Source organism: Megalops cyprinoides, chromosome 23 (assembly GCF_013368585.1).
Source record: "Megalops cyprinoides isolate fMegCyp1 chromosome 23, fMegCyp1.pri, whole genome shotgun sequence".
In the NCBI taxonomy this organism is placed as follows: Eukaryota; Metazoa; Chordata; class Actinopteri; order Elopiformes; family Megalopidae; genus Megalops; species Megalops cyprinoides.
Genome location: NC_050605.1, coordinates 699569 through 715116, shown reverse-complemented (window position 1 = coordinate 715116; position 15548 = coordinate 699569). Strand labels below are relative to the sequence as shown.

At 41.2% G+C, this 15548-nt stretch overlaps 1 protein-coding gene across 1 annotated transcript; it reads right to left on the bottom strand.

The window, feature by feature from the left end:
- Window positions 1–2325: 2325 nt before the first annotated feature.
- On the bottom strand, window positions 2326–11451 carry LOC118770627 (amphoterin-induced protein 2-like). The gene is made up of 3 exons (XM_036518391.1): window positions 11001–11451; window positions 3739–3840; window positions 2326–3680 (listed from the first exon to the last, which is right to left on the bottom strand). The coding sequence occupies exons 1-3, from the start codon at window positions 11449–11451 to the stop codon at window positions 2326–2328; spliced, it is 1908 nt and encodes a 635-aa protein (XP_036374284.1).
- Between the last annotated feature and the right edge of the window lie 4097 nt (window positions 11452–15548).

The window sequence follows — 15548 nt, the reverse complement described above, 5'->3', positions numbered from 1 at the left end:
TATTTGATAAGGTTAACAACAATCGATTAAGGACACTTCTTAAAATTCACATCCCTACTTCCTACTCTGCCCAGAGCCTGCCACATAGGACATCTGGGGGCCCACCTCCTGTTTTTCCACACTGTTTTTAAAAATAAAAAATGCTTCAAGGTAAGAACATGCTATTCCCCTAGTCATTCATCAGACAATATTTGTACCTGAGGGGGGAAAATGGATCTACAATGTCTTATAATCTGTGAGAACGTATTACAGAAATACCTAGTTTGTACTTCAATAATCTCATGAAAAAAATGAGTCTCCTTAATATAAATTCTTTCCTAAATGCAACACTTTCAAGTTAAAATCCTTTGTTAATTCCACCGTACTGACACTCCCACACCTATGCATAATAGGTGTAATAATGTAATACAATAATAACCTCGAATTTAAATAAGATCTTGTTGGTAAAATTGGTAAAATGGGTAAGATGTGTAAAATCTGTACTATGGCGTCACATTTATGTCAAAAGTCGCGAGCACAGAAAATATTCTCACGAGTGCAGGAAACATGCTGTGAGCGTATAAACCATTCTCGCGAGCGCAGAAAACATTCTCGCGCACAAAGAAGCCACCACGCGCGAGAGTGTTTCTGCTTAGCGAGCGCTGGAGGGCATACGCTCGCGCGAATCAAGTTTGGGGGCGGAAACCAAGGGAGTCACTAGCCCTCTTATGATTGGTCACTTTCAACGCAATCACACCCACACGACCTCCTTGAATCTTGATTGACAGCTTCCGTTAACTGAACGACAGGCAGACACTGTTTGGCCAGAGGCTTGTTATTTTACATTTACATTTATTCATTTAGCAGACGCTTTTATCCAAAGCGACATACAAAAATGCAAATAGTGGGCAAACAACAGGCACAAGGGCAAGCTGTGTGCAGGTCATACAATGCTGATAGTGCTGAAGCTGAGCGCAAGGTTGGTGTAGCGAGACAGAACTAATCTGATCTGAGGTTACATATATCAAATACAGTCACTGGGACAATAAAGTGCTGCTATACTGCCTAGGCAAAACGTGCTACAAATAAAACGTAACTTTCTACAAGCTACAAGTACGAGCCAAGAATCTTAGATTTACAAGTTCAAATGGCAATAGGGTGTCAGTCCAGGTAGAGTCTGAAGAGGTGTCTTCAGCCCACGTCTGAAATTGCAAACAACTGAGAAATTTCAAACATTTCAAAAAACTGAGTCCTGACAACAAGTTCGGAGTTGATTACACAGTGGACGGAATAATGGCGGCGATACCTTAAGATTTATATGTAAGTGATACTGATAGATGACTTTGTCTAACAACCCAGCAATTTACTTACTCTGAAATTTGGCTGGAACATGTAAATAGCTAACGTTAGCTAATTAACGTTAGCTATGCTTCCCCTATCATTTAGCCGATTGCATGCAATTGACGTTAGACGTAACGTTAACGTAAGTAAATTTCTGGGTTGTTAGATGAAGCCAGCTAGCAGTATCACTTACATGTAAATCTTAAGGTGTTACCGCCATTTTCCATCCACTGTGTCTTCAACTCCGAACTTGTTGTCAGGACTCAGTTGTTTGAAATAACAAGCCTCTGGCCAAACAGTGTCTGCCTGTCGTTCAGTTCACAGAAGCTGTCAATTAAGATTCAAGGAGGTCGTGTGGGTATGATTGCGTTGAAAGTGACCAATCATAAGAGGGCCAGTGACTCCCTTGGTTTCCACCCCCAAATTGTCAAAGCTCAGGTCGATTCGCACGAGCAGAGTTAACCCGCGTGAGCGCGTATGCCCTCCAGCGCTCGCTCCTTAACTCTGATACAAAAATAAACAACTTTTTTGGGACACATAGTTGTTTTGCAGCCTGAACACAAGATGGTCAAAACTATGATGGTAGGAAGATTCCGTCTGAAGAAAAAAAATCACATCCCTATAGATGCTGTGCTCGTTATTGTATTATGAGTTTGGTGGTAACTGAAATAAACTAATTGTGTGTCTGAAAATATGCATTTGTAATTTGGTGATATGTGATTTGGAAGCTGAGGACAAAGTGGTTATACTGAATTTGTGCTTCACCATGTCTCAATTTGACTCTGATCATTTTGAGACACAGCTTCTGTCCAGACAAATAAAAAACAGTTATGGCCAAAGTACTACATACAAAACTTAAAAAAAAAACATTTAATTGGAATTCCCGGTATACTGGCTCTTTGAGACACCATTTTAGGTGGTCTCTGAACTTTTTAACCCTGAGGCCTTTTCCAAGAAATGTCTCTCAAGTCTGGTTACAGGGGGACAGGACACCAAGTTCTTGACCTATAGGATGAGAGATGAATCCAAGAATCCAGCAGGTACGGTGTTGGGCATGGACTCACCAACCTTCAGAATGCCAACTGTGCTATCCCTGGAGACAGTCTTGACTTTGCCATTCTGAGCATGCTCAGCAGGAGACTCTAGAAACATCACTCTCTTCCCAGAACCTGCCCTTCTCTCAATGGAAGGCGTTTGGCTTGCCCAACATCGGCAGGGCGTCAAATACAGGTAGATCAGCACCAGCACAACACTGACCATGCAGGATGCTAGTGTGGTGAAGGCTGCGTGGACATTTTTTGTGGTACGGGAGTGTTCGCTGGATGAATTTGTCACCTGCACAGTCACCTGAATGGTCTCATTGAGGTTCTGTCTGTGGTGGGCCACGAAGCAGGTGTAGATACCTGAGTCATCGGAGCTCATGTGACTGAGGCCCAGGCTCCCATTGGGGAACATGCTTAGGTTCTCAGAACTAGCTCCTGGAGTAAGGACCTTCTGACCTGGAGACACCCAAAAGATAAGTGCATTCCCTGTTGGTATTTTGCTGTCACAGTGCATTACAAGATTGCTCCCCATGTAGGCCTCATAAGTCTTTCCAGAGAAGTAGAAAGAGATGTTTGCTGCCCTATTGGAACAGTTCATGAAGTCCATCTGTGTGAAGACGTTTATGGCCATGCTGAAATGAGGGAGGAGGCATTTGTAATCATCTCTGAAGTCCATGACAGGAGGGAAGTGTCTCTGAGACCAGTACATTAGCATGGCCCACAGTGTGCAGTCACAGGTTAGCTGGTTCTGGTGGAGGTAGAGCCCGGATTGCTGCCAGATTGGCAGAGAAATGATACTCTGAACTGGAATCTTGTGGAGTAGATTGTATGACAGGTCTAAAAATTTGAGCTGGGGGAGGCGGAGCTTTCCGACAAAAAGTTCCAGCGGAAATTGGGTGAGTCGATTCTGGCTGAGATATAGTCGCTGCAGTCTCTGCAGTCCACCAAAGGTCCCAGGACCTAGGACAGCCACATGGTTTCTGAACAGCAGCAACACCTCCAGCTCTGCCAAGTCCTGGAAGACAGATGTGTTCAGGATGCTGACTTTATTGGAGGACAAGTCTAAGTATTTAAGATGCGGCACCTGGGAGAAGGCGCTCAAGGAGATGTGGACAATGGAGTTGTGGTTTAGAATTAAGGTGTGGAGTTTGTCCAGGTGGGCCGTGGTCCAGTTAAAGCTAAGTATGGTGATCCTGTTGTAGCTGAGGTCCAACCATGAGACAAACGAGAAATAGTGGGTTGGCATGGTGGAAAGATTCTGGTTGCCGCACGTTATGATATCACTTGCACAAAGGCATGGCGCAGGACAACCCCCCACTGCATGGCTGATCAGGAGCATGCAACAGAGCAGCACCAATGCCCCGCTGCTCCTTACCCTGCATGGCCACTTCGCCAATTGGGGCATCGCAAGCATCCTTCACCCTCTCCTCCGCCACTTTACAGGATGGACCAGAAATTGCAGCAGCCACAGTGAAAACTGGAGCACACACCACAGCTTAAGGTGGTCTTGTTCCACAGGCTACTGTTCACCGCTTTGCATTGTAGACAAGAGAGTAAGAATAGTAGCAAACCTGTTTGTTTGAAGAAACACCACAATTAGGCAGTGTTTTATTAAGGCATATCAAGCATTTGAATGATCACATCTCACCAAACACATTTTAATGAACTGTTTCATCTTACCAACACAACTCAGATATTCTGTCACTTTACAAATTACCACAACTACTCTTATAATAGTAGTATGAGACAGAAATGCATTCTAGTTTGGTGGAGAAAAGAAAGGACATTAAGGAAGTTAATTTGTACTTCAATAGTATAACATATCCATAATTGTAAGAAATACATATAAAGTGCAATATATAACAAATAAAATAAATAGGCTCATTTACCTTTCTATCTTAATGTAAACTTTTTCAGCGTGGACTAGGTCCCATATTTGGTTCTTCAAAGTGATCGATCTGCACATGTGAAAGCGTCACGGTTTTAGTACAAAATGAAAGTATCTTCCGGTGAAAACTCGCGTATGAAATTCTAAGACCGCATACACATCAGTAAATTAAAACAAGGGATGTCCAACGCTGTGGGTTTTAGCAGTGAAAATTCTGAAAATTCTGTTCCTGTGATCTCCACAAACTGCGCACACTCCAGAATGTGGTTTTGTCTCTCTACAAAGCTCCAGGCGACAGGGAGACACGATACGGGTGTCGCCGAGTGCTGGTAGGAGGTGCTTGACAAAAAATGAACGTACGAGCACCGAATCCATAGTATAGTATAATGCAACGTGTTGCCTCGGGTCCTGGCAACCACTTCCGTTGCTAAGATGCTACGGCGTATCAGCCGTTACAATCTTAAATCCTATGAAAAAGCCGTTGTGTACCGTAAACTCGTGCCTCAAACACCGCCCGCTCATTCCAGCGTCACTTCTAGGAGCAATACAACTGCATATGACACTATGTATTTATACAGTAATATCATTGAATGATTAAAAATGCTAATGATCGATATTCTAACCAATGACGTATCTACTCGTCTTGCAGGACATCCGTGTTAAAACGGCATACATCACATAAATGGTGTGGGTGTGTGAGCGGGGTAACTATTATTTAAGTGAATAGTAAGCAAGGGGGCAAAAAATATGAAGAGACTTGGCTCTAGCGACCCAGTGATGACTCCTGCGTCCATTTGGGGACATTGCAGGGTAAGTGGGGTGGTTTCCTTTCGTTTTATGCACCTGAACTGTGGGAATGCCTCACCCAAGCACACCAGGGCAGCACTATCCTTTGAAATTTTAAAAAGCAACTAAAAACACATCTTTTCATGATTTTAAATTACTTTTATATTAATCTCAAATTTTTACTTATATTTAATAAGTAAAAATTTGAGATTAATTTTTAATATATTTACTTAATTTTTAATATATTTACTTTATTTTACTTAATGTTACATTTGTTGTGCATGTTCCTCTTGTTATTCTAACATTTTATTTTTTAAATGATTTTTTTTTCTGTTTTTGTTGTTGTTAATTTTGTGTTTGTCTCACTTTGCACTTTGGACCGTAAAACTGTGCATGGAAGGTGTTGTAAGTTTAATATTACTGGTTTAGGGAACATGCATAAGTTTAAATTTATACCACAACAGTTTCACAAGAGTATATTGACTAAAATGTGTGCAGTGGAAGCAGTTATGAAAAGTTTGCATTTATTAAAGTGCCATCTTTGCGCCTAAACTTTAATTTACTTGTGCAAATGATTGGTGTTGCAATGCATGTGTGCAGATAAAGACAACTCCCTACTGTAACCGGCATGCTCACTAAGCCTTATGACATCACCTTCAATATGAATTCATGCTCAGTAAAATAAAAATATGGTGAAATTGCCAGGCAAATACTTGGTGCCTTGCAGGTTTTATGAGAACTAGTTGTTCTAGTCATATAACAATATCTGGGGAACATAATACGCATTAATGTTTAATAACACAAATACAATTCAAGCTTCAATTATTATTATTATTATTAAAATATAGGAGAATTACAGTGTTATATGATATAAACACAGACACAAATATCAAAATACCAATAATGATATTGTAATTAGTGCCTGGGTTGATGTTAGCAGGTTTGATATGAAAATGGCTGAACAGATAGATCTGGTTTCCTGTCTTTGGGCTTGGGCAGTGGCTTCCATACACTCTACTGCAATGTAAATTTTGGATAAGCGATATCCTGCGGAACTGATTTCAGGTCAGCAGTTGGGACTAAACTGCTGCTTGTACTTTTGACCCTTGGATTACTAAGAATCTGGGGTTTTCCACTACTGAACTTTGCTGTGCAAGATGTAGCCGAGTGGTTGCTCGTGTGAGTCCTGCGTAAAGCCATAGGCAGCGGGTAGCAGGTAGCTGAGCGGTTGCAGCGGCTATGTCATTCCCCCAAGACCTGGGTTAAGCAGCGTTGTTGCCGACGGGCTAACGGCAATTTGCCTTTAGCTCAACTGGTAACGACGCTGGCTTTAAGGGGTTGGCAGCGAGCAGTGAGAACCTCAGTTAGAAACTTGCTTGCTCGCTTACTCCCGTTAACATCTAATACACAACGCAGCAAGAGACCACCCGTTACACCAGTTCAAAGTCAATGTAAGATGCTGCCACATTGATTGATTTAGCAGATGCTCTTGTCCAGAGCTGCAATGGCAGTAGTGACAGTTTGTGAGGAAGTACAGGACAAGGCTTCATGGGACTGGGGGTCTTTCATCATATGGAAGACAATATTTCACAGTACTGGAGTCTTTCAGCATATGGAAGAGGATAATTCACAGTGCTGGAGCTTCCAGAGTAGAGGGGATTTTACAAGTGAATGTTTCTAATATTGTGGATGTCTCACAGTATGGAAAACTTTCTCAAAATTAAAACTTTCACAGTGTGATTGATGCTGCGTTAAGGCTGCATTTCATAGTATTTGCAACAGTATGGAATCTTTCACAGTATGGTAATTAAATAAATACCTGTAGTTCTGTGTCTTTTGAGTCATGCCTACACACCAGTGCATGGACAGCTCAGGGCTGGAGCCCAGCAACTGCAAACAATAAATAATTCAGCAGGGCTTGAGGAAGTGCAGTCAGACATTATTGTAGAGCCAAGCGTGAAACCCATTTTAAAATGACTTTCATCTGTGATACAATGCCTGCTCCCACAACATGATACTGGATTTTACGTTTCCATGGTCACTAATGAATGCTATAGGTGCCTATTCTACAGGAACAGTAGAAGTAACCAAATCCGGTCTTTAAATATTCAAACGCTGTCCGCCCTGTAGAGTCCTGTGCTTCATAAATGGTAACAATGAGAAATGAATGTCATTTATATGGAAAACACATTTTGAGATGACCAGGCAAAGTAGTGCTTATAATCTCACCACAGAAACAATTCAACAATGACACTGCAAGAATATTACTTAACTGAATATGACTTTCATTTGTATTGCATTTTAGAAGTAATTTTACTCATGATAAAAGCTGTTGTCAATTATTCCAAGTTTCATTCAGAAACATCTGAATGGAAAATGGGATTGGTTCTGACATCTCAATAGACACAGAGGAAGTACAGAGAATACGTAGAAATACAGAGAAACAATGCATCAGTATCACACTGGACACATCAGTAGTGCAAAGAAATCCTAACGCCTCTTGAATATTACGAACAAAATAATTGTTTTCCATCTGAGCAATATTGAAATAAACATGGCTGCTCTCTCTTGTCAGTGCATTATCTTTACAAAAATGTCATTTAGTAGACACTTATCCAAAGTGACATGTTATATCCACTTATAAAGATGGATATTTACTGAGGCAATTGTGGATTAAGTACCGTGCCCAAGAGTTAAATATCAGTTGATTCAGCATGAAATATCATATTGATTCAGCAGGGAATCAAATCAGCAACCTTTTAGTTACAAGTCCTGCTCCTTACCACTACATTATACTGCGGCACTTATCATAAATCATACAATACTTTTACTAATGGTGAGCAACACACATACTGTATTCCCATTTCATTTACATACAAGTTCATTTTTAACATAGATAACCAAATTGAAAGCCTAGGCCTAGTATTTGATTCTCAGCTGGGCTACTGCCTTATTCAGATGTGCAACACACTGGCGTAAATTGCTCCATTGAATATCAAATGACATACTGAAATGGCAAGCTAATGTCTAAAATATACGTTATGTATGCCTAGAAAAGAATGTGGTGTACTAACATAAAACACTGAAACAATAGGCAGAAATATGTATGGATGGGAAGGGTTGGCTATGACCCAGTGTACTGAGGGGTTCGATATTAACAATACTATGGCTAACAGAATCACTTAGATCCTAATAGCAGCTCCTCATTAAGCATTTGTGCTGTGTAAAAGGTCACAGTCTTGTCAGGAAGAGCACAATGTTCTGTGTTTTCTACTGTGTAATTAGAGTTCATTATCACTGTAGAAATCAGTTGGAATTGGAGGCTACTTCAGGGTTGCCATAGCACTGGTAGCTGAATCTCCTTGTCAACACTTCAGTGCATTGAGGCTTCAATCACCCTGTCCAGACAATCTGTGAGGAGCCAAGAGGGGTGAATCTGAAACATCCTTGAGACTGTTATGCTTTTGCAATTCATCAAAAATGCATTCCAACTCTGTTACAGATTTACAGTGAACACATTTGATCTCTGTTATAGATTTATAGTAAACATATTCAATCTCTGTCACAGATTTATACTGAAAACATTCAGTTGTTGTACCAGATTTATTCTGAACAACAACTGAATTCGAAAAACTGTATTCGATCTCTGTAACAAATCTATAGTGAACACATCAATTATCAATTTATCAAGGATTTAATCATTTAAAAGTCTACAGTAAACATGATCTTGATAAGAACATTAGGAGAAAAGTACATAAATTTCAATCAGTGACACTGAACTTGTGGGTAATGCTAACAGTCTGGATGCTACTAACGTGATTTAAATAGAACCATGAACTAGGCCAGACACCTGACAAAATGAAATTTTTCATTGCCAAATGCAGCCTGTGTGTGGGCAATAACAATATAAGACAGAATTATTTTCTGGGAGGTAGAAAACTGGGAGACAGTGACAGAGAGAACCATTCAGTCCAACTGCTGTGCCACTCACAACCTTGTTCATAACCTTGAGTAAGAGCCTCACTGTAAAACTCCATGACATCTGTACCATGGTTACTGCATTGTAAATCTCATAATTTTCCTGCCCTGACTACAGCATTGTAAATCTCACATCATTCTTGATACTTCATGCCATTTCACTTTTTTCCAGGAGTCATCTGAGCTTTTCCAACCATAAGGAACCTTGCTTTTTTTGGGTTTTCAGTTTTTTTTATAAATTCACTCTGGAAAACACTCTATGCTTTATGTTCAGTGCTTTGTGACAATTCAATTGCAAAAAATGCATTGTAACAAAAATAATTAGATTGATTGATAGATTACTTGCCTGTTAGCCCAGAATTACTCCTATTTGCTACAACTGTGAATACAATGCAGTTAAATTCTGCTAAAATTTTGATAATATTTAAATATCTATGTATCTATCAAAGATACAAATGTCCATGGTAATTAACAAGTACTCAATATTGTATTTACACAGCTAAATACAGTGCAGTTAAAATCTGAGTGCAGTGTCGATAGAATACAAGTATCTTTGATAATGAACCTGTCCAGTGCTCAGTCCTGCATTTGCACAGGTAGCAGTGAACACAGGGAACAGTTGTTTTGAGCAAGGCACTAAATCTGCATTTATTCCTCTTTGAAAGCCTTAGGTGGGGACATCTATCATGCAGATGAATACAGAAGAAAGATAACTGGATATCACAACAACATAAGAACGAAAACAAAATGAAGTAGAACCACAGTACCAAAATGAGAAAATCCCAAAGGATGATAAAAGACAGACAGCTCAATTTACTCATCATCCTAGAGTTCGTCATTCTGTACCCATTTTTTCTCATCTGCAAATGTATTAAAGGTGTTGTGCAAATGATATTATTATTACTGTTATTATTATTAGCAGTAGTAGCAGTAACGGTAGCAGTAACAGTAGAAGTGGTGGTAGGAGTAGCAGCAGTAGTGGTAGGAGTAGCATTACTAGTAATATATGCAACATTAGCAGTAGCAGTAGTAGCAGCATCAGTGGTAGTAGCAGCAGTAGTAGTAGTAGTAGCAGCTGTAGCATTAGTAGTAGCAACAGTAATTTTTGTAAATGTAGGTATAATACAAGCAGGACACATCAAGAACTGACTGTCCTCCATCCAAACTCAGGATGATTGGATTAGCACCACACATTCCAGGTTCAAGTCCAGAATTGAGTGCGGCTCGGGCCGCATATTTCTGTCTGAACCGACCCGAGTCCGAGAGAGTAGTAACCGACCCCGACCTGAACCCCACAGGCATTCTGTTTTTTATGTCCGAACCCGACCCGAGCCCGATGCAGATAGTGAAGCCAGTAATAGTAATTTTTTTACACCGTCGCCGACGGTTTTTTCTTCAGCTCAGGGCGTTTTTTTCAGTTGAAAAAAGTTCAACTTCTCAGAAAAAAACGCCCTACGTCAAGCGCTTTTTTTGACGGCTGTCCAATCACAAGCGGAGTAGTGACACCTGTCGTTTCCCATAGTGTACCGAAGTGGGTATGTCATCACTGGTTTTTCGCTGATGTCGGAAGTAAATTCCCTATGGGAAATTACAATGGGCTTCGCACACTATCCATCTTTTCTCAAGTTTGGATTCATTTCAAGAGCTGGGAATTTCCTGAATTAACCTGTTCGGTGTGAGGATATATTTGGACTCATCAAATGTTTCGATATTTTCTGAAAATGTTAAGATTTAAGACTTGTAGTTCGAGAGTTGTAGTCCACTTTTCGAACGACATATCTAATAGAGCAATGTGGGGGGAACGTCCTGACAAAACAGATATCACCATCTCATCCGGGCATTCTGGGATATTCCGTTTAGAAAACCTTTGGCTCTGAACCCAGCTACATTTGCTAGTCAACGACGACCACATGGACATACATCCTTTGGCCAACGTAAAGTTGCGGCGATTCGTTCAAACACCGAGAAGTAGGTATCCACCTCACTTTCCCGGAACAGGGGTACCAGTCGAATGTGTTTAGTCACGTCAAAATCAGGGGAGTCAATAGAAGCACCACTGGATACAGGCACAGGAGAAGAGGCGCGGATGTGCACAGGTGCAGCGGGAGAGGCAGGTATCGGAGAAGGTGCAGACACTGCAGAGCCAGCCGCCGATGGGGATGTGCCGGTCTTTGACCGTCGCGGGAAAGGAGTAGGAGCGGGACGAGGTCTGTCCTCGATGGCTAACTCTAGCTCTTTAAGCTTGATTTCCCGGTCAGTTTCAAGCTCAAATGCCGGAAGTTGCAGAAGCCGGTTCTGGTACTCCTGCCTACACAACTCCAATTCGAGTTCCTTCATGCGCAGCGCAAGCATTTGATCACCCCGAGGCGAGTGCGGATCATCGGGATCTATGCGGGCGGGCGCTTCGGCTTCAGCTGTTGCCGCCCGAGACCTCATCTCCCTCAGGGAGGATCTGCTGCAACACCAGCTCCGCGTACAACGCGGCCTTAATCTCCTGCTTCCTTGCAGTACGAGGCACCGAAACATCAAAGAAGTCCGCTACTAGGAGCAAATCCTCTTTTCGGCACAGCTCGAATTGTTCCAGGGAAGGGCAAAGAACAAACTGCTCAAAGTTAAATCTTGAGGCCATCACCACAAGCTAACTGTAAGCCACAGTCCAACAAATACAAGCACCTACACCCCCCCACCGCAAGAACAAGCGCGGGAAAAGAAAAAAAAAGCGGACGAGCCCCCAAATCTGTTACGGCCCGGTCTAGGGTCAGACCGTAACAGGGGAAAAGAGGGGAGACCATGGTCGCGAACACTGGGGAAAGTGTAACAGAATTTATTACACTTAACATTTAAAGACAAATAAAACATATAACATAAATCAAGTGGGTAACCGGGAAACAAACTCAGGAGTCGACAAGCCAAAATAACAAACAAAACACAATCTAACGAGAGAGGGAAACTAACTGACCTAACAAAATAAATCTCAACACAAAAGATACAGAAAAACTTCCCTTTCTCCCTTCCTAACGAAACCAACGTGAAAAAAAGATGGAAAAGAAAATGGCATCGACTCCCTACTTCCCACACCCAACCACAGTGTCACGAAGACCAAAAACAATACTCACAGAAACATAAGGACGAGAACCTAAACATACGCACAACGATGAACAATCAATAATAACACAATGCAGAAACGACAAGTGGTCTGTTCCCTTGCGCGGACTGAGCCTCTTTGAAGGGAGCGGGCCGGCCAGGAAATGAGGGAAGGCTCCAATCATGGGCGAGGGGAGGAGACACCCAGCGAAGGACACACCTCGGGGAAGGGATGAGACGGACCTGGGGAAAACGTAAAACGACGCACGCACGCAGCCGGAGCAAAACACATATATCGGGGAAAACGAACAAACAAAAACACAAACAGTAACGACCATGGTCGTAACAGTTGCCCTATACCCTGTAGCTGTATAAATTACCTAGTACTGTGTCCTCAAACAGACCTTGCTCTCAGCTCAGAACTAGGCTACTGTCTCATTGTGGAACTGTACACATCCTGTCCCCGTACTGTCGATATACTTACTGTATGCACTTTTGTACGTCACTTTGGATAAAATAAATAAATGTAAAATAAATAAATGCTAAATAAATAAATGTAAAAAGCTTAACGTGCTTTAATGTCCCAAAACAGCAATCAACGATCACCAATTTGTCTGACATCTCACGTGTCATAAACACTATCTCCTATCAAAAAAGCAAAACTGAAATCCAATGAATGGGGTAACTGTCTTGCGTTAAGCCGTTTTTTCTCCATTGACCCCCATTAGGAAAAAGCTTAAAATAGCATTATGGGTCAAAACAGCGATGTACCCGGACTAGACTTCTCTAACACGTTTATGATCATAAACACATTCAAGGACCAATACGACGACCCCATGGGTTTAATATAAACATGTTTTCATTGAAGTTTTTCCCATAGGAACCCATTATAAAGACACTGCTTGCGGCTGGCCTACAGTTGGCCTGTTGGGAATAGCTTAATACAAATATTCCATGTTTAACCTCTTACGACATCACTTGAGCTACAGCCTACACTGTACACATTGTGTGCTGTGTGGCTATAATTGTGACAGTAGAGTGGGCTGTGGGCGTTCATTTTTCGTCTTAAGAATATGATAGGCCTGCCTTTTTCCAGGTTACGCCTTTACCAAAAAAGCAATTGGCTGTTTGGTGTAAAAGCGGGACTTCCCTTAATGCAACCGCCACACTGAGCGTTACGGCCAATGCCATTCATATTTCAAGGAGTGGTCTGTCTCTGACACCCCCCCCCCCCCCTCTCTCAATTTTCGATATCAAATTTGAATTCCAAAAAACCTTATTGGTATGACAAATATACACACATACACATACACATACACCTCTCTCTCTCGCTCTCTCAAATTCAAATTCAAATTCAAATGAGCTTCAAATGGCATGACAAAAACTCAATTTGTATTGCCAAAGCATTTCTACATACATAAAAACAAACAAACAACAAATACAGAAGTGTGTATGTGTGTGTGTGTGTGTGTGGTGTGAGTGTGTGTGTTTGTGTGTGTGTGTGTATTTATTTCTTTAAGTGTTTTACTGATGGAGTGACTCTCTTTCTCTGTGGCAGGCATCCACATACCTAGCTGCCACTCTGGCACTATCTTGTTCCTCGCCTAGTAATATTCTTAGAATCTTACTGTCCTCAAACTTTTCAAAGTCTGGGTAGATTGTTTTGAATTCAGGAAAGAATTCCTTCCAGATATCTTTGAATTTGCAGCATTCACTCTGTTTCTATCATGCCCTGGCTGCAATGGGTACATAGTCTCTCTTCTGTGGGCAGCCAGGTTTGCCTGCGTCTGCCTCTTTCAATAGCCAGGTTATGGTTGCTTAGTCTATACCTGGTCAGGGTTTTCCTTTGTTTTGTATTAGACACTGTGGACAGGTAGTCTGCCACAGTGTATTCTCTGTTTAGGGCCAAATAGCATTGAAGTTTACTTTGACTTTTTGTTGTTTCAATCCAATATGTCAGATAGTTTTCTTTTTGTGTTTTTATAATTTGGTTAGGCCGAATTGTTTGAGCAAGGGTGGCATAGTCCTGAGGCTGATTGTTAGTTGTATTAGTCTGGTTATTCTTGTTAGTCGTATTAGTTTGTGTGAGCCTCAAGACTAGCTGGCAGAGGGGACTTATTTTTGTGCTCATCTCTTGGCTTTTCAGGGCTTTAAAACAAGCGTTGGGGTTACTTGATTTGAGATGTTTCCAGAATTTGATGGCTCATTTCTCAATTTTAATTGATAGGGGATATTGGCCTCAGCCCTGCATGCATTGTTAGGTGTGCTCCTCTGTACTTTGAGGATACACTTAAGGAACTCTGCATGCAGGGTTTCAACTGGGTGTTTGTCCCATTTTTCAAACCCACTGTACATGAGTAGACCCCACACTTCACTGCCATATAATGCAATTGGTTCTATGACTGATTGGAAAATTTTGAGCCAGATTCTAATTGGTATGTCAAATTGGACAGATTTTTATAGAAAGCCCTTCTTGCTTTCTCTTTTCTCTTTTTCATAGAAAGCCCTTCTTGCTTTCTCTTTCAAGTCATTCACGGCCAGGTTAAAGTTACCAGTTGTATTAATCTTCAGCCCAAGGTATGTGTAATTTTTTGCATGTTCATTTGAACCAAAGGGTGATTTTTTTTCCCTGACATCTGGATTTTTTCTGAAATGTTAGTATTTTTGTTTTTTGGGGGTTAATAGTCAGGGCCCAAGTCTGACAGAATTTGAGCAAGAGATTTAGGTTCTGCTGTAGACCCTCTTCTGTTGGAGACAGCAGGACCAAGTCCTATTGAAGAGGGTCAGTGATAGTGGGCAGCCCTGTCTCACACCCCGTTCTTGAGTGAAGAATTCTGTTTGTTTCCAATTTTAATTGCACATTTGTTGTTTGAGTACATTGATTTTATTATGTTATACGTTTTTCTCCCTACACCAGTTTCAATAAGTTTAAAGAATAATCCATCATGCCAAATTGAATCAAAGGCCTTTAGAAAATCTACAAAGCAGGCGAATATTTTGGCTTTATTTTGGTTTACATATTTGTCGATTGTAGGGTGAAAATGTGATCTGAGTTTCTGCATTTAGGTAAAAAACCAATCTGACTTCTACTCAAGGCATTGTGTTCGATAAGGAAGTTTATAATTCTGTTGTTCAAAATACTACAAAATAACTTCCCCAGGTTACTGCTCACACCCTGTTGGGGTCGAATCTGTCTCCGCTTTTGAAAAGGGGTGTAATGAGTCCTTCGTTCCAGACAACAGGGAAGTATCCGACACTCAGAACCAAGTTGAACAGTTTTAGAATAGCCATACAGAGATTGTGGCTTGCGTTTTTGAGCATTTTGTTGAGAATGCCATCAGGCACGCTTGCCTTTCTTGGTTGCAGGTCTTGGATTTTTTCTAATAATTCTTTTTCTGTTATTAGGTCATCTAAAGGGTTTCAGGCTATCAGAATAGGAAATACAACAT

Bases quoted from the DNA above. Each gene is read 5' to 3' on its own strand.
- LOC118770627 (XM_036518391.1), bottom strand. From the start codon at position 11,451: ATGAGGTCTCGGGCGGCAACAGCTGAAGCCGAAGCGCCCGCCCGCATA. The intron at 3,841-11,000 runs GTGAGGTGGATA...TGTGTGCTCCAG, and splicing joins GGTACCCCTGTTCCGGGAAA to TTTTCACTGTGGCTGCTGCA. The intron at 3,681-3,738 runs GTAAGGAGCAGC...TCAGCCATGCAG, and splicing joins TGGCGAAGTGGCCATGCAGG to TGGGGGGTTGTCCTGCGCCA.